A 20,680-nucleotide genomic window follows, 5' to 3' on the forward strand; every position below is an offset into this window, starting at 1 on the left:
AGCACAGAACACAGCGCATGATGGAGCACTGTTTAATAATTGTAGAGCGGCAGTTTGGAAAGCGCTTACAGCACAATATCCTGATAAGTCAGTTATGGGTGCAATTATGATATGCAAGATGCAGGAGGACAAAGATCTGCTTGTATACATTCAGAATTTTCAAGAACAGTGTCTTTGGAAACTCGAGAGACTTGGGGGGAATGGATACCTGTATTCTATCATATTCTATGTCAGGGATTGCCAGACCAGGTACAGAGACAGCTCAAGAAGCTGGTGAGTATGGAGGCAAAGCCATGACCAGAATTACAGCTGACCATTGCACACCATTGTCGATTGTTGCAAGAGAAAAATTGAAAGAGAGAAGATTCTAGGAAGATTGAGATAGCTAAATTAGTGCAGAAGAAGCTGTCGAAATATGCTATAGAAGGGGCGATGTTAACTAGCAGAGAAGGGTTATGATCACAACAGACAGCAGGGATGCCGCAGGTGAATAACCAACGGCAGTCAGATCAAGGAGGGAACGGATTTAATGCCGAGAGGCAGGGCTGGCTTCCGCGGAAGAGGAGGCTTTCAGAATAATCAGGGAAACTTTCAGAATAACCAAGATGGGTTTCTAAATAAGCAACGTGGTAATCAAGGCATGCAAGAAGGGCAAGTTTGGAGATTCCCGCCTGTGTGTTGGACATGTGGAATGACAGGACATATTGCGCGAACATGTGGGAGCCAAGGGTATGTGCAGAATGGGCAATTCACAAGAGGGGGGACAGCTTATCCTCCAGCATATAGCCCACAAAGTAGGGACGGGTTTGCCCAAGATCAGACAGTGTTTCAAGCACAGGTATCGCAAAACCAATCACAGCAAGCACCTATGAATCCGCTGCAAGGGCAGTCACAGCACGCACCCATGCAAATACAGCAGAGCGCAAATACAGGACAGCTCATGACTCCTCGAGCAGGAGGTGTCACTGTTGCCGGAGGGAATCCTTTTACAGGTATGGGAATATGTATGTACCCACAATAGGACAGCTCACAGGGTGACTTGATGTGTTCAGTCCTATCAGTGATGCCAAATCCTCAAGAGGAACCAAGGGTTGACGTTCCCATAGGAGGCAAATCCTTTTCTTTTCTAGTAGAGACAGGGGCAACTCGCTCATGTATACGAGAGGGAAAACTTTTGTTATCTGGAAATGCCATGAATGCTCAAAGGTTCTCTGGAGATACTTTTATTGAGTCTGAAGTAGAGTTCCTTTTATTGAGAAATTTCCAGTCTGTATAGGAGAATGTGAAATGTCTGTCCTGTTGTTGCATTCAAGACAGACACCAATTAATATACTGGGCAGAGATTTAATGACAAAGCTTAGTATGACGATTTCTTTCACTGATGAAGGCAGAGTGTGTTCAAGGCCAGGAATACATTATTTGAACGTGGGCAAATTTATCATGGCATTTACTGTGCAAATAGCTCTGTGGGGAATGCCGTTAGAGCCCGAAGTTTTTCACTATGGGGTATGCATTTTGTTAATGTGGCTACCCGGTATAGTGGGCAAGATTATGAGAATACCTGATGAATTTCTGTTCAGGCCACAGATACCCATGGACGAAGAGGGGGGATGGGTTTTTCCCCTGGAATTACAGGCAGCCATAGGGCATGGGGAATTGACCATGCTCAAAGGTTGGGATAAAGGCAGGCCATGGAGAACAGTGATTGCTATTGGGGAAGGATATAGATTGGCTGATGTCACTGATGAGGATATGTTTAGAGACGACCCGTCAGATGATGAAGTAGTGTTTGAGATGAGCATTACATATTGGATCAGGACAGAAAGACGAGAGATTCGACAGAAAATTATGATAGTTCGACAGCGTCCGCATTTTTTGATGAAGACATGGAGAAAGTGCCAATCTCTTTATGGACTACGGGCCCCTATGACGTAGGTCTGTTAAAAGGGGTGGGAGAAGTTAAAATTAAATTGAAACCAGGAGCAATTTTACCTCGAGCAAGACAGTATCCTATGTCCCGAGAAGCAGACGAAAGTATTTTCAAGACTATATCAGCCATGATGAATCAAGGCATCTTAGTGACGTGAGAATCACCATGTAATACTGCAGTGTATCCTATCAAAAAATCAATGGGTGGGTCATGGCGTTTAATTCAAGATATGAGACCGATTAACCAGATTGTAGAGGCAGAGTTTCCTCTAGTTCTGAATCTGACGACGATACTCTGTAGTATCCCTGTTGAGGCACGATATTTTACGGTGATTGACTTGAAAAATGTGTTTTTCTCAATCCCGCTACATAAAGATTCCCAAGATCTTACGATGTTTACATTCCGTCAGACTAAGCTGAAAAGTACACGTTTGCCCCAGGGGTACTGTGAGTCTCCATTGATGTTCAATATGGTCCTGCAGATGGACCTAAGCAATATTGATTTGCCAAGTGTTGTGCTGCAATACGTAGATGATATTTTAGTCTGTAGCACATCAGAAGAAGAGTTTAGACGAGACTCGATTCAGCTAATGATTATTTTAGCAGACAAAGGATGTAAGATGTACAAAGAGAAATTGCAGTATTGCCTAGAAGAAGTGTTGTACATAGATCAGTTAATCTCGCATGAAGGAAAGAAAGTAACACCTGAAAGAGCTGAGGCGATTTTGAAAATATCAAAACTGCACACGATAAAGCAAATGCAACAGTTTTTAGGACTATGCAATTATGTTAGAGCATGGGTATTTGATTATAGTTCATACCCAAAGCCTTTATTGCAAGCCCTAAAAAGGAACAGGTGAATCAGGAAAAAATTGAATGAACTGAGGAAATGGAGGAGGGGTTTGATGAACTAAAAAAGGGAATTTGCACAGCTCCAGTTTTAGGGATTCCCAATTATTCTGAGGAGTTCTTTTTTTCAAGAATGGGACAGTCATGACAGCAGTCATCGCACAGAGAACTACATTGGGGTACAAACCAGTAGCATATTGCAGTGGGAATTTGGACACAGTTATGAGGGATCACTTCCCTTGCGAACAATCGCTGACAGCAGCATCATTCGCTATTGAGAAGTCTGCCAGCATAGTGATGACGTTATTTGTTGAACATGCTTTGTTTGCTGTTTTGGAGAACCCTAATGGTACACAGACGTCTCAAAGAATTTCTGCTTATGAGGTGGCTATATCGAATCCAGCAATTAAAACAGTTAGGTGTAAAATGGTGAATCCTACAAACATTTGTAGCTGAACCAGAGGATGAACAAGTGCAAGATTGCCCAAACTATGAGGAATTCCATGACGAGATCCCAAGAGTAAGGTAAAATGCTCTAGCAGCTGTGGAGGTTCTTTTTATTGATGGTTCTTCGAAAATCGATCAAACTGATGGAGAAAGGCATTCGGGCTCAGCTGTGGTAAGACACAGAGCCAATGGGGAATTTGAAGTGGTAGCAAGTGCGAGACTACCATCTCAATTTTCAGCATAGGCTGCACAATGAGTGGCACTTATTGTCGCGCTCGAGAATCACACAGCACAGTAAGTGACGGGTTAGCACATTGGAAAGGAGGGGCTACCTCCGAGCGGACGACACTCCGGTGCAACACGCTGCATTATTGGATAGGCTTTTTAAAGCACTACAACTCCCAGTAGTCATCTCAATAGTTAAATGCGCAGCACATACTAAGAGAACTGACTTTACTTCACGCGGAAACCAAGCCGCAGACAAAGAGGCAAAAAGAGTTGAATATTCTTCTGATATTTTTCATTTTGATAGTCCTGATGTGAAAGAGAAAATGGTTGCGATAATGGTTGTGAATGAAAGCTTTAATCAGTTATCACAAACACAGTTAATGGGAGTTTAAGGTGGAGCTCCACAGGAAGAGAAAGAACTGGGGATGCAGAGCGGGTGTTCTTTAGCCCCTTCTGACAGCAGTGGTAAACCGGTGATGCCTGTAGCCTTATTAAGGGTGGCATTAGAACAGCTACAATACCCTGTGCATGTCACTAGGGAGAGCCTTTCAGCAACCATTGCAGAGGACTGGTTTATACCGAAACTGTTAGAACACGTAGCTTTTTATGAGTAAATTGCATTGAATGTCAAATGTTTACTGCTGGGCACATGCTGCGAACAGTCAGAGGAGTAATTCCTCGACCAAACGGTCCTTTTCAGCATTTACATATTGATTATGTTGATATGCTGCAGGTCTGTAATGGATATAGGTATATGATAGTGGTAGTGTGCCCTTTCTCAAGGTGGATTGAAGCTGTTCCATGCACACATCCTGACGCCACTTGCGCTGCAAAGTTTTTAGTCCAAGAAGTATTTCTTTGACAGGGAGTATGTGAGGTGCTGATATCAGATAAGGGCCCCCATTTTGTGAATGAGGTATTTGAGCAAATTAACCAATTGCTTAGCATTAAACACAAGTTTTCTTCTGCTTATCACCTGCACGCAAACGGGATATGTGAGAGGTCTGCTCAAAGAGAGAATAGCTAAATTGAAACTGACACTGAAAAAGAGGTGGCTACATTGCCTGCCCCTTGAATGATATGCATTGAGAAATGAGCAAGGCTCTGACTACCACCTCACACCCCACAAACTAGTCACAGGGAGGCAAATGAGAACACCTCTAACGCCTCCATCGAGGACTAGAAGTGATTCCCAGACAACTGCAGAATTGTTAGGAGATGAACTATGTGTTTAACTTAAAATGTATGATCACTAGTATCTCTGTCATTTCAGATCAAGCCACGTGGACGGGGTGTTGGTCTCAGATCACAGATGAAGACCATACAGCAACCGGACCTGAGGGACTATGTGTACCTAAACATTTTTCTGGAGATAAGGTTTTATACAGGAATTTCACAAGAAAGTGGCATAAACCCTAATTTAGCAGCCCTTACATTGTAGAGGATATTACTCCATCAGCAGTCAAGGTCCTAGGAAGACGAGCTTGGATACACCTAAGAGTCATGAAAGTCTATGCTGGAGAGGCTGGCGAACCCCCAACCCATTCAGAAGCAAGTCAAGGAGAAGAAGTTCAGCACATGCAGACTAGATCGATGTCGAGGAAAAAGGATGCAGAGACTGTCTAGTAGGCGGATGAAAGTGTACATTTGGACTGTGGCTCCCCTGAAACACTATTTGTGGCCGCTAAGCAAGGAGTGAGCAAGTTATTGTTCTTGAGCCACAGGAATTTGCTGACATTGGATTATGGAGTGGGGCAGTAAACAAAAAATGCCAGATTTGGACTTACTGTTTGACGATTGGAAGAGGGAGCAGTTCCCCGACCCGTTCCTCACAGAGTTTCTCTTTGGAGTTGCCTGTGGTGTTATCAGATGTTGCAATACACAGACTACTTCTTGCTGTCTTCATATTTATATTCAGAGCTTATCCTGCTCTTGTTGGGAGGAGCACTGACATGCACACTTTTATCCAGGATCCTAAGAATGGCCCAACAATTAGATGTTTATTGGCAGTAATTATAGAGCAGATCAGACTATTACCTGAACATGTTTCTATATGCACAAATGGTCCTATCTAACGACAATGCATATAGACTACTTGTTATGATTTTGTATGATTTGCTTCAAGTACACCCTTATCTTGTTTGGAAAAATACCAAAACGTTTGTGTTTATGCAAGATCCCATAAATCGTCCAGCAATCAGCCAGCTACTTGTGGAGATCATAGAGCAATTTTGACAACTACCGCAGCATCTGACGAGTGTGCCTTCCTTAAAAGTAATTACAGGCAAACATGTGGGCTATAGAGCATATTGCAGTTCCAGAAAGTGAGCAGAGTCAATGACGTGTGGAAAGACATTGATCGTGGAGCCTCGTCTATTGGTGCATAATTTATGCCTGTTCAGCATCCATCATCGTTTTCTTGTTTCTATTTATTCATGCTGTTTACTTTAATGGTTCCAAAAGGGAAGGTGTTCTGTTAATCCTTCCTACTCCGGACACCATGGCAGAACTAGACACTGTAAGCAGGCTGAGGCTTTATGTGATTGTCCCTACTCCAATATCTCATGTGAAGTCACCTATTTCGCTGACGAGTGTCCCTACGATTCCCCCAGTAGGAAGAATGTATACTGATGTGTTTCATGATTCGCTTATACAAGCTCATTTGGCAAGAAAAAGACCTAAGAGAAGTACAAAGGAGGATGATTATGACTTAAATAAATATTTAGGCAGTACAGCATATTTGGGGAACAACATGTGGTATCAGCATGTGAAAGAGGTGGGAAAGAGAACTTCTGAGGAGGATTATGATATAACTGAAGATACCTGAGCCAGGTAAGTTATATGTATGTGAGTTTATTGCCACATCCAAGGTCATAAGTAGATAAGATGCTAGAGAAAATACTGGGACATCCTTCCCATCCAGAGCAGCAGGACTAACTGCCAATCCTAGAATCCCTTGACACCTCCAATGTTCCACAGTGACATCATACTCTCATAACAAGCCATAAGCACAATCACATAATCAGGCCTCAAGCACAGATTATGACAGATTACTATGTGTGTGCACTCCTGCCTTATGCTATGGGAAAGTCTAAAATATTTATAGCCATTAAAATAGATGTGCAAACAGCTCATTGTTTGACTCGCCTTTCAATCTGCCATACAAGAGTTCAGTTCCAGGTTGGTACGGCATCCTTAATATGGGTAACAGAATGGACAGCAGCAGAGGAAGATGATTATGTTCAAGCTATAAATACAAGAGCAAGAGCACACACCAGAAATCATGTGATAAGATACAAACAGAGGTATGAAGGGAGCGGGAATTAGATGGGAAGTAAACAGAAAACTTAATTGTCAAGGGAAGACTGAAGAAGAAATTTGAAGCTGCAAAGAAAGAGGCCAGATGCAGTTTTGGGGAACAGTGATTTCTCCAGACGGATGGGAAGAAGGTGTAGTCATATGCAGAGCTGGGGCAGTAACTGGTCATCGCAAAACAGTTATTGAACGAGTGGAAAGTGGATGCAGACCTCTTTGGCCGAGGCTTGCAAAACCTGTGACGTGGGTCGAAGACAAAGGAGGTCCATTGCAGATAGTGCCCCTGGCTAGTGCACAGCTATGTCTCAGAAACAATGGCATGAGTAAAGTTGGAGAGAATCAACAGTGCGGTCAAATCTTTGATGTACCAGGAATGAAGAACGGGATGGTAGTGATAATGGATCACTATTGGGCCTGTGGACCCAGAGCTTGAGTTGCATGAAGCTGCCCAGAGATTGGGGAGGACTATGTTCTATAGTGATCATTCATGTTCCAGCTTTGGTGATTCCTAAGAGTGACTTGAACATTGGTGAGTTTCCAAAAGCAGAGGCTCACCTGAGAAAGAAGAGATCTGCTGAGCTTTTGCATCGGATGAAGAGAGAGAGAACTATTTCTCAGCTAAATCGATAGAAGCTTTTGATGCGATTCCATAAGAACATAGATTGCTCAGTCAGACTTCAGCAATATTCATCACAATCTTTATGCCCAGGATCCAGGTGCTGACGAATACCAAATGGTTACAGATAACCAGATGGGAGATTTTACAGACGATCAACACCACTATAAAGGGATTCAATGCTGTCAAGGAGGAGCTGAGAGCCATACGACTGATGACACTCCAGAACAGATATGTGTTGGATATCATTACAGCTATGGATTGAGGTGTTTGTGCCAAAATCGGAGAATCATGTTGCACATACATACCGTCCCATGACGACGAGAATGGCACCTTGACGGAGGCCATAACGATGCTGACAAACCTACACTTCAAGATGGAAGACGAAGTGGAAGACATTGCTGATGACAGCTGGTTTGCGTCAACCTTCTCATGGGTTCCACAATGGATGGCGAACATTTTCAAACTCCTTGGAGCCCTTTTGGTGATGGTCATGTTTGGATTCTGTGTGATCAGGATAGTAATCACACAATGCAAGAAGACTGCAAAGAAAGACGTAGGAATGAAGATTGTGAATGATTTTGAACAGGATTTGATCCTAAAGAGCTGTCAGATGAAGAAATCAGAGACTACGTAAAGGCTAGCATTCATGCACCTGAGTCAACAAAGTTCCTGTACCCAAAGAAACATATGACGTATGTGGGTAGATGGATCTACTGCAGTCCCAATAGACAATGCAGCTGTATGACCTGGAGTGTTGATGAACATGTGAAATCAGCTGGATGTCTGAAAGGAGTTATAAAAATGTGGGTCCTAAAGAAGCACTTTTTCAGATGAGGATGTCTTGATGTGAACAGTGGGGAGAGATTGGTTGATGAATCGCCCCGTGGGGGGAGTGTAGAGGAAGAGCCAAAACCCCTACCAAAAGCTCCACCCCATGTTGCCTATATGTTGGAAAACAGAAATTGCGACAAGTGCAGTACCAGTAGGGATGGCTGTACCGCAAAGAATTCTTGAAACAAAGTATCCCCTGAGAAAACTCTATATGCATTCATGAAGATATGATGGCCTTTTGGATAAACTCCCGGAAGAAGTGTCAAAATGAGTGAGAAAGAGGAATGGTGACGTCATGTGGAGCAGAACCGACGTGCCCTGAAAGGATATGAAAGAGAAAAGAACATAGACATTATATAGGATCTGGAGAGGTGGTGTCGAAGATGAGCAATATTTCGGGCTCGAAATGGAGATGCGCATGCAAAGAAAAGCTGAAGAAAATGCAAAGTAATTTTACAATTGTACAGACGCAGTAACGCAAGTAGACAAAGTGGTCTTGAGGCTGGCTATGTAGTGAATAGATTGCGGCAATGCGCCAATGTAAATAGATAGGAATGTATAGAACCTGGATGTTGCACGATGCACTTTAGCAAGGCTTCAACCCTGTGATTGGAAAGGGTTTTTAGTGTAGCGCAGTTGGAAAACAGCTAATGGTGAAGGAGCAATTCAAGAAAGGCTTGGCTGGCCCAGCACCAAGAGTCGAGGCCACCGTGAGCCTGGTTGCCCATCCAAGTAGTTAAATGAACGTGAGAAAGAAACAAACTTCTGTTTGAAGCGGAATGAAAAAACATTGGAGGCGTCAAGAGTTCACCATTTAATAATATTAAATACAGCAAAGAGCTCAAAAATGTGGTCTCCAGTCACATGTTCAGATTGAAATAGACTTTGTGTCGAGCTACACCGAAACCAGAAGATAAACCATGCCACACTCCCTTTTATTCTCAGGCACAGAGAGCTTCTGCAAGGTCAAGTTGAAAGCCTTAATTGAATGGCAGACCGCAAGAGTGATGATGGATGTCAGACTAATTGGGTGGGAAGCTATGGTCAAGAACAGCCCACAAGCACCTGCGGTAAGGTACGATGTAAGATGTGTGCTCCTGGAGGGGAGTCTTTCCTTGGCCACCTGAATTGAACAAATGATTTCACTACAGCTCCCATAATTCTTAGAGATTGCATTAGCAATTTAATTGGATTCACCTAAAGTGAAAGGCAACACAGCCTCCCTGGAGAGTGTTGGGACACGAAAGCGCTAGGAGGAGGAGACCAGCAGCCCAAATGCAGCATAAGGGATCTAACCGTGTGAATATTTTTGCAAAAATTGGGATCTAACCCAGTGAATTGGACACTTTGGGATTTAACCCATTTATTATTTTTCTTTGTTCAGGTAGTATATTGGCCAGGAATTGGAGTGCGCGCCTCATCCCTCTTTTTTTACACCTGGGGTACCAGCCTGCGTGCTGCTGGCTTGTGGAATATTCCCGAATGGTACAAGGGTGCCAACCAATTGTAGAAGGCAGCGTAACAGAGAGGCCTATAGTTTGTATAACCAATGGATTGTCGTGTAGTTTATGACTATAAATATGACTTGCACTAGAGAAGGGCTTAGTTGTCCACCTGATGTTAGAGACCCAATCACTACCCCTGTTAGTATGGAACGTATACTTAGATGTTCCCTGTGAGCCTATCACATCCCCAAGTAGTTTGTTTTAGCTTGCCACATAGCATGATGTCATTGATGATGAGTTTTGACTATAAAAGTTGTTTGTTTTATGAAATGCATTGAGAGAAATCAAGCGACCGTCAGTTGATGTCCGTTGTAACTCTCTGTTTTAGATAATTGCAAATAAAACAGCACCTTTTTGCCAACCTTCTGAGTCGGTTTGATCATTGATGTATGAGTAAATTCTGCATCCCCATCTCCTCTTAAAAGGCCCTAGGTCTATGGGTTCACTGTGAAGAGTAAAACACAGAGGACCTCTCGAGGGAGGGAGAGAAACCGAAGGGTAAGGATCCCACCATAGACTTTGATGAGCAAGAATGGTTCAGGAACCCCACAAATTCTCAACTGGTAGCGACTGCGCACCTCTCTCAAGAGAATAAAGGAAAAAAAGTTGGGTATCCGAGTGCAACCCCCAGAGGATAGCATCCTGGGAAGCAATGCATGGACATTTGAGTTTGTTTTAATTTCCCCTTTTATTAGTTTGGCCCATCCTGTACATAATTCCAAAATAGCGTTTCAATAACCATAAGTATCTGTCCTTTGCAACTTAGTGATCCATTGTAACTATATTATACTATTAATTTAATATGATTACTCAGAAGTGGCTACTGCTTTCAAACTAAATTCTTTATTAGTGTGATAATTGTACTGAGGATTGCCAGCTTGCTGAAAATGAATATGAAGCATGTTAATCAATGAAATATACCAATGATGGTAAACTATGGTGAAAGGTAAGCTTTTCTGCCCCCCCCTACCATTCCCGCACTGGATGAATGCCACATATGCTAAAAGGAGGAGATGCCCCCACTCTCCTGTGTGTAATCTGTACTAATCACTCTATAACCACTAACAAAAGACAAACACATAACCAAGCCTTATTGAAGCTCAGAGACTTCATTTTGTGACACACTAGACGCCATCTTTTACTAGGCCCGAAAATTATCTCTAAAAGCCTGTCTCTCCCCTGCCCAGCGCCTCACACAGACAGCCGAGGCCACCTCCGCCTCCTGCTAGCTCTGCACAAGTCCTGTACTCACGGACGTCCAGCAGAACCGTACAAAAATGTCGACCTGAGAATTGCGATGACCGAAAATGCAGACTTTCTTTTTTTTAAACCCCACTTACACCACATATATATGTGGGGGGTATGGGATATTATAGTAGTATGGGGGGCTGTGGGGCGTCTCCACCCACATATCTATGTGGTGCAAAGAGGGGTTAATAAAAAAGTCGGCATTTTCAGCCATCGCAATTATGTGTGGTCTCAGTGATCACATAGATCCAAGTCCAGCCATTCATTGTTGCAACATTCAGTATCGCCGTGGGGAAGATGAGCTCAGTGCACTGTGTGAGACCGTAGCAGGCCTTAGCCCAAGAACACATTCATCTCCACTAACCTGCCTGTGCTTCTTCGACCCCAACCCCGCCAGGCCGCCGTCCACCGGGCCCATGCCCCTCTGCTCTTTTGATACAGATACACATCTGACCCCTTGCAGTGACCAGACGAGGACACCCACCATAGCACTAATCCCCCATGCCAATATATCCTCTATAAAAAATAACTCATGTCCATCTGAATCATGAAGCATCAGGTTGATCAAAACCCCCAAGGTGGGCACCTGTGTCCGGGGCATTGTGTTTTATGAATGTTTGGGTGCAGAGGGTAGAATGTCCATATCAGTTGTCTATGTCAGTTAACTCTGAAATCACCCCCATTCATGCCAAACTTGTATGCTTGCCATTTGTCTCATACCCACAGATCCTGTTGTCACAGTTTAGATAGTTAGGAATGCAGCACTCCGCTGACCCAACCTTCACTCCGCGGAGATGAGCCCAGCTGACCCACGTGCCGCGGGATCGACACCCCAGCAGCAGCCAATCTAACGTGGTCACCCCATATGGATACATACTGTATCATTGTGCCTCACCAATTGTACTGCAGAGTTGCGTACCTATAGTGTGGCACCACTAGTGATGTGGTTTTGACTTATAATATGCTGCCTGTGTAACGTTTGGCACAGCGCTCTCTGGGCAGCAGAGTTCTCTGCATGCACAACTTAACTATATACATTTGTTTTACTTGCAATCGATCTCCTGGTCTCATTCCCTCACAGGGTGTGTCCATTATTTGGTCCACTGGATATTACGTGTTTGGGAGTGAGTGCCTTCACACCCTTCAAGAATCAAATCAACACACCCTAAAAGAATTCCCTCAAAATGCAACCAGCAAGCTTTCAAACTTCAAGGACTTTTGGAAATGTTCTGATGCTCATGCTTGGTGCTGACAGAGATGATGAACAGATGCTGAACTCTACAAATTGGAATTAAGTACCTCCTCAAATGTTATTATTTAACTAATCACCCTCTTGTACTCCAGTTATTGAGTATGTTAATTTTACGAACATTGTCTTAAATATAACACAGGGTTTTCTGTTTTGCCTGACCCATGTTTAGTTAGTAATCCTTTCTGAGCACTCCCCCATACACATTGGTCAATGTCTGGAATTTGTGGTTTGTGTGCTAGCTATTTAGATCAAGTCTGTAATATTGTGCCCTCTTTTTCCACCATGTAAACAAAACGGCTGAGCTGTCTGAGGGAGCTAGTTGATTAAAGAGAATGGGCGATCTCAGTTCGAAAGCTCACCCAACCACAGATCCAAATCAAACACCTGTGGATCCTTGCTCCATATGCCATTTGTGCATTCTTAGTGTTCGCTAGACTAGTCGTCAAATATGGAACCATAGTGTAGTACTTTGGGTCGGTCTTCTGGTAGTCAGGTTCAATCATTTGGCAAAAGAGAGAATGACTCACGCAACCCTTTGCTGTGAAAATGGTTTTAATTTAGCAGAGTTATTCCACACATACCTCGTTTCCGCACCACTTCCTCCGATTCGGGCTTTCGGCTGACAGAGACCACTTTCATCATTAAGCGATTGCCCCCCTGCCGGATAAGGGACACCACCTGCTTGTGTCCCACCTTCACCACATTCACACCATTCACCTAGGTTAGGGCAGAAAACAAAGTGCGTCAGTAGACATACCAGAATTACCAATACAAGCTTTAACTCCAAAAACATTTGATTTAAGACCCCTTAAAGATGCAGATTATGGACCACAAATGTGGAAAAGCTTTGGAGGAGTAGAGAATCTCTGATCAACAGAGAGCAGGCATGGATGTGTAAGTAAGCAATAAAGGTTGCGAAATGTAAGATACACTTGCTGCATTTTTGATCCAAAGTGAGGGGATTCGGCAATAATAAGGCACAACATGCACATTCTATGGTCTAGGGCTCTGGAGGATGTACCATACAGTATATTTAGTGAGAATGGGGCTCTGTTGAAAGACGCAAGATTCAGTGTTCATATATAACCCATGATGAGAGGCTCTAAAGGTTGTTAACTACAGCATTTACAATCCATGGTGAAGCGTGCAGGAGCGTGTAGAATACAGCTTTCAAAACCCATTGTTAAGATATCCAATACAATATGTTCACTCCATGTTGATGGACTCCCTAGGACAAATTATTCATTATTCAGCACCCATGGTGCTAGTCCTTGTAGTATTTTCCCTCCATGGGTTTTGGAGATGAAAGCTATAAAATGTATATCTTTGGAAAGCGGCTCTGAATGTTATATGATAATGCATTTATAATCCATGGTGAAGGGAAGTGGAGAATGGAAGATGCATACTCCATGATGAAGAGCTCAAGAGGGTACAAGACAACATATATACACTCCATGGTTAGAGGCTATAGGATATGCTAAATAATGCATTTACAATAAAGGCTCTACAATATATAAGGGGCACACTCAATGGGGCAGGATCTGGGATTTTGGGATATAAAATATAATAATTGCGTGGAGAAAGGCCCTATGTATGTATTATGTTGGACTTTATTGCGATTTCTTCATCCCATTCTGCTTTTCTGGTTGGGTGTAATCCAGCTAGCAAGCAGAACGTGCACATGGTTATCTGATGCAGCCAATATCGACATTTTGTCTCTGTTTGTTATTTCTGACATTGGTGTTCAACACAGTGAACCATTCCATCTTATAGTGGACATCCTTGCATAGGTCAGTACCAGTGGGACAGTGGTGACCTGGTTCTGTTCCCTATTGACTAACAAAATCAAGTCAGTCTCCTTTGTTTCTTTCCATCTCGAGCCATGCTGCATGTTGTGGGATACCTCATGACTCCTCACTTTTATACCGTATCGGAAACTGGTCTGCCAGGATTTGGAATCCACTTCAGAGAATGCCTGTGGGTTACTGGGAGATGGATGATAGAAGTTTGCAAAGGAGAGCATTGAAAGCCATTTTTCTAATACCCATGTGACAAGGTCCCACTGGACATACCTCTAATTGGGAATAGAGGGTCTCTTTGGACGAGGTACACCTGCTGGCTTCACAATGTGTGACTTGGAGGAGGTGGCTGGGGATTGCCCATAGCCTCTCCTCCTGTCACAATCCCTCCTGTGTCATGCTCCCAAAGATAATGTGCAAAGACTCCAGCATGTATATGTGGCTACCTCTCCCGATTCAAGTGTCCATGGCCTTACTTTATTTCTAATTGGTAATCGGCATGATACTTTCAATGGGTATTTTTTTCCTTTCCTTATCATGTACTATGTTATTCTGTGGCGGTTTCGGAAACCTACATCTTGTTCATACTTATTGAGGTATTTATCTTGTTTGTTTCTTTACCAACATGGCACTACTGTGTCCCCTTGTGTTAAAATTGTTTTTACATCCCAGTTGTTATGACTTTCCACAAATTGGCCCTGCATTGTTCCTCTTAATGTAAGGTCCTTTAATGGTCCAATTGTTTGGAACATGACCGAGGAGCTCTAGAAAAATTCCTGCGTTTTTGAATCGACAATTCATCTAGTGGAACGTAAGTGTCTGAGAATGAGCCAATCAAGTTGCTTCTGAGTGCATTCATGTGCGTTGTAAGTGCCATCTTTTTAATGCTTCTTGAATCATTTCGTTTTAGTGTGTTTTAGTTATCACACTAGCTAAGTTTTAAATGCATTTCTTTCATTTTTTTTATTTTAAAAATGTTTCTGCAAACATAAATTACAGTCATCTTCCCCAGTAAGTGAACGTTTTATGTATTTTTTTTCTCCTTAAATTGACGTGGTGGGTCTGTGAGATATTGTTATATTTATTATTTATGTTTCCCCATCAATTCCATGTCTAATTTGAAAGACAATATGGAATATAAACAAATACATTTTGGTGAGGACATACAATAATACTAACTCATTTCTTGAGGTAAGTGAGAGAAAATGTTCTTTTACTTAAATTACACTAGTACTTTATGCACAAAAACACCTTTTCTTCTGGTTTTATGCTTCCTCAGGTTTTCTGATTGTTGAACACCATCAATTATTGTGCTTGCTGCTGAGGAAGATCCCAATAATAATTAAAAAGATTACAACATGTTGGGCTGGGCCATCATAGACAGGGTGTAAATGTTTTGTGCACAAAATGTACTGTATGACCGTTTTGTGAATGTTCTCAATGTTAAGTGTGTTGCTTTACTGCAATTTCTGTCACCTTATTGTTTATATGGGGTGTTTTGCAAATATTACAATTTATTCAATTGTTTATTTGGTCTAGAGGTTAATTTATTTGCATGTTAACACATTTCCAGGAGAGAACATTTTTAGTTTCCCTTCATCTCATTTTTGTGAATGTATGTTCCTTGATAGCCCTGTTCAGCATAACAGAGCTGCTCTTTATTAGTTCCTGTGGAACTGGCAAGTCCACCAATGATATTAAGGAATATTTATCCATAGAGAAATGACCAAGACAAAGATCGGAAAGAAGCAAGGTAGCTTGGCGCCATAATCTGAATCTGGTAGGACTGGCAAGCGCAACAAGGTCAAAGGTAAGACTTTCCTAGCAGTGTTAGAGCCAATAACATCCAACCCAGAGGCTACTCAAGAGTCTGAAGTAACCTCTGACATGATCAAAACAAGCGCAATGAGTACCACACCAGTGACCAGATCAACCCCCAAGAAATTGCCCTTGGCAGGCAGCCATACTGATAGATGGCATGGAAATCATCCATACGCAGCTGAGGAAAAAACAGACTGTCTGAGGCAGTCAAACGACCACAGCCCATGTGGTCTAGCCATTTGCTAAACAATTGCTAGAATAATTATGGTTCTCAGGGACCTCACCCAGAACTCGGAAAGAGAGCAGTGCATAACCTTTACCTCTGGTCCTACAAAGCTCAAGAGGCTTGATTGGAACCGACGGTCTAAGGGATCCAGGCCGAAAGGACTGTGATGCACTTTGTTTCTAGGTTCAACCAGAATTAGCCATCCTGATAACAAAGGCGTGACCTTTGACTCAGGAGAGGACCCTCACAAAGACTGACAAAGATTATTCCGACTTTTTATGTTCTCCTCATTCTCACCTGTGTAAAGGAGACACATCCGTTTTGACTTAACATGTTCTCCAACTTAAATCTTTTTTTGTTTTCCTAACAGCTATATTTATATTTTTGAACAATATTTTGTCTCAACCTTGCCTGTGAAAACACCCGGGAGCGTCCAGGTTCTAGAGATTGAACGGATGGCTGTATGCTGAATAAAACAAGTAACCCCCAGTGTGGCTAGACTGAAAATGTTTTTCCTCCTTAGGTGTCTCTGATCTAGCTCACTCCCAGAAAACTAAAGCTTCAAGACCTTAATAATTTTCTGGACACCAGTTTAGTAGATGTAAAGAAAGAGAAATTAAGAAACCGTAACAAGAGCAGGCATAGGTAAAGAGGAGTGCTTTCGATGCTGGCTGGAAATGCAGTAGGTCCTCATTGCTCTCAAGCGAAAGATAGTTTATTCCACAGTTGAATGGTCAACATGAACCATTCTCCCTCCAATTTTAACTTCTTTGCATGTCCTTGTTTGAAATAGAAGTTTATCTTGAGAGCAAATACATCTTTGTCGATTATAATGCACACATTGTATTCCGCAAGGTAGCAGTATGTAGGCCATAAAGGCTCTATGCACAATGAACACGCACACGACATTAATCTTACTTCTGCTGTATTCTGCAAGCCAATGCTGTGAGGAGAGTGCTTTAGAAGTGGAAGAGAAGTGTATGCGAAAAAATAGAAAAATCAAATCAAGGTGGCGATGATGGTAATAGCCTGTGTTGAGAATCGGCTTAATTTGAGGTTCTAATTTAAGTTTGGAGTAAAGCAGAACAAACAGGTTTTGTGCTTGGGAAACTGAGTAAGCACGTGTCAGATGGTGCTGAAGGCAGGATTTCAGTTGGCCAGAATGTATTAGATGCTCCAACCACCAACATTTCAATGTTGCTGCATTATGTTTTAGTTTGTTGCTAGTTGCTGATCAGCCACTTTCAATTTATAGCTTGATCCCTATATGAGTGTCATCTGCATAGATTAAATAAGGAATTCCAAATGTTTTCAGCATATTAAAGGAAGGTGAAATGTAAAGATTGAACAGGATCGCAGACAATGCAAACCCTGTTGCAATTTGCACAGAACAGGTTTAAACGTGGAGGTGAAAGGCTCCAAAGAAATAGCAAAACTCCTATTTGAGAGAAAAGGATCCAGCACCAACCCTTGAATGCCAATGTCACATAGAGTGGAGAGGACAATATGGTGGATGACGATGTTGAAGGCTGTTGACTAATCTAAGACAATGATTGCTAGAATACTGCCTACAACCAGTAAATCCCTTATGTTAACTAGCATTGAGATGGCTACTGGTTTGGTGCTCTGAGAGAGTGGAAGGGAGATTGCAATGGTGATACAATATTTCTGTGGTTTATGAAATCTGAGAGTTGTTTCAGCACTACAGATCATAACCTATTTTCACTACAAGTAAGTCAATCAATTTTTATTCGGTATATACCATTAACATCCAGCATAAAACAAATATATACATACTATCAGAATACACTTATAAATACTATTCTAAAATAAACGTTCAGATATGTCGCCCCCCAAAGATTCTTTCACATAATATACAATATCAAACATAATATTCTTATCTCTCGAGTGCATTATTAGAAACATAGCTTCCATACAGTTTCTGACATTATGCTTAATCATTTTCTTCTTGGTCCAATGTTAAATGTAGATACAAACAGGAAATGTAAAAGATTCCCAGGCATTTCCATCCCACATGGACATAAGACATTCAACCTGATCATTAAAATAATTCTCCTGTACTCATGAGAGTTTACCTTTATAATACAATTTGAGTGGGGCAGTCCTTACAGCACAGCTCTCCCTAAACACTTTCATTGATGGGAGCCTTAACATATGCTTATGAGTATAATCCCATTCCTCTTAACAAGCACGCTCTAAAACCAGTTTTCTCCTCTGCTGTTTCGACAATATACATAACTGCTCTATATTACACAACTACCATTTTTCCAGCATAGCCACCCCCTTAGAGAGCCATTGATATTGTCCCTTTACAGTACATCTTAACATTTCTATTAATGCCTTCTTTACATTGGGGTTCATAAAGGCATCAAGATGTACTTTCAGGAAGACCTGAACGTATTGACTACGAGCCTGCCATCCCATGCTAGGTACCCACAGCTCACGGTGCAGTGCATCCCCAGGTGTTGCTTGGGAAAGCCCCGCCAGCTTTCTCAGGAAAACATTCTGCCCCACGTCCTATGTTACACAAGGGGGAAAACCCCACAGCTCACTTCCATACAGTGTAGCTGTATTTGTCTTGAGGCTCAGCACTTCTATGCACTTGTCTAACCCCCCCCATACAAATGATAAAACCTTTGGAGACCACTAAGGATTGCCTACATCTACTTAGCTGCCTGATTTACATGGGTGAACCATCAACCACTTCTTTTCTTTCTTAATACTCCACCTACGCCACAATTTACCTCTACCCAAGACTACAATCTTAGTTTTAGATAAGTTCAGTGTCAGCTTCAGATTCTTAAAAAAAATATCTGCATACTGCCGTCTCTGCTGCTTTCTCCCGACTGTGAAATCTATCAGTGCCGTATCATCAGTATAGAGCAGGGTATTATAATAGACCGCATTTAATTTTGCTGGCATGACTTTAGCAGAAGAGTCGTGTGGATTAAACCCGAAAAGGAACAGAGAAAATAGAAGAGGGGCCAAAGGACATGCCTGTCTGACACCTCTATTTGTGGTAATATCCTTTGAATACTTATTCCCCCTCCCCTCGCACTGAGGTGTCACCATATACAAGCCGTATCATCTGTATCAAGCCCACCGGCATCGGTACTCTAGCGATTACTTCTTTGCACAGGGACCTGTACTATGCCAGCTATCATGCAACTGACAGATTTTTGAGTGACAGTCCTCATTTTCCATTATCCCTCTCACTGCCAGTGCTTCTTTACAATTCAATATGCAGAATCTGATAAAATAATTTCCAAAACTGCAATGGACACTACGCCCGGCACAAAACATACAGTCGGATAATATCGACACTGTCGAGAGGATTTTGCACATGATAACATTAGCATCTAATATAGGGACAGCTTTGTCACTAAAGTTCTCTTGTACGAGTTTATTACCGTGCATTTTTCTCTTAAATGTGCATACCAAATACATCTTCCCTCACCCATCTAAGTGATCAGCTTCATCGTCCTCCAGACCAACAGGAGCCCTGCTGGGCTAATCATGTACATCCGCTGATTGCCTCGTACCACTTCTGCTGGTGTACTCCAGCTCATCTGAGGATGGTGCCCCGTCACCATCCAATGTGTTTTTGTCACTCAGCGTATAGACTCTGTTGTACACTTAACTTCTGCCGCTTTGGAAACCTCCTAGGAGCATGGTACAGCCTGCCTTTGAATGCCTTACATGTTGGCCTAAGTTGGGGCGGCATATTTGTACATCTATTCATAACACCTTTGGCCTTATCCTCACTCTTATTTAAACCCACTTGGTGCTGCCTCAAAGCCTCTGAGCACAACCCCTTTAGCTCTGTATCTGTTTGAACAGAGACATCCTTCTGGGTGGCAAATGACGTCTTGTCTTCCCAACCCTGAGCATCAAGATGCAGTTTGTCAAATTCTCTATCATACCAACGCACTTATGCATTATTGTGAGGTTGTTATTCCTATGCTCGGTCAAGTCCTGAATATTTTCTTTCAGGACCCTAGACATATTATCCACTCTCGCTGCAGAGACCAAAAATGATCCTGGTATTTCTCCTTCTGGGTCTCCATTATCAGTAGGGTCATAATAAAAAATAGATGCATCCATTGTAATAGGGGATTGTGAAGAGGGCAGATCCTGGTTGATAACTCGGGACCGCTAGGTATCTGACCCACGGTCTAAGTATTTCTCAACCGTGCCATCCTCTGCCCCATCTATGATACCGGAATCCGCTTCTATGCCCTCGGGTTTATCCTGTACCCTTACCGGGGATTTACCCACATCCTCGGTCATTCTCGTTTCAGCCATCTCATCCTTAATTATATGGCTGAATAAAGGGATTGGAGCAAAGGAGCACTTCTCAGTATTTTTTCGTGCTCAATGACACTTTCACTTTCAATCATGATGACACTTGCAGAAGTGTTCTCCATTCTCTCATACCCTCCACAGGTTGCTTCCCATGCCCCTCCATAAGTGCTACCACTGTTGTGCAGTTTTCGGAATAAAGCCGACCGATAGATCTCTCAAGTGCTGTCAGGGTAGCTCTATCTGAGAGGGCTTCATGCACTGCTTCGTGCACCTCACCTGCACTTG

At 42.5% G+C, this 20,680-nt stretch overlaps 1 protein-coding gene across 5 annotated transcripts in view; it reads right to left on the reverse strand.

Annotated features, from left to right (window-relative positions):
• Positions 1-20,680, reverse strand: part of SHANK3 (SH3 and multiple ankyrin repeat domains 3) — a 3,072,962-nt gene that overhangs the window by 817,234 nt on the left and 2,235,048 nt on the right. For all 5 annotated transcript variants that reach the window (XM_069629467.1, XM_069629466.1, XM_069629463.1 and 2 more), the window contains one exon: positions 12,805-12,940. In XM_069629467.1, coding sequence (XP_069485568.1) covers positions 12,805-12,940 — 136 coding nt within the window. The remainder of the gene's footprint in view (positions 1-12,804; positions 12,941-20,680) is intronic.

The sequence above is a fragment of the Ambystoma mexicanum genome, chromosome 12 (genome assembly GCF_040938575.1).
Source record: "Ambystoma mexicanum isolate Mex_15411 chromosome 12, UKY_AmexF1_1, whole genome shotgun sequence".
NCBI lineage: Eukaryota > Metazoa > Chordata > Amphibia > Caudata > Ambystomatidae > Ambystoma > Ambystoma mexicanum.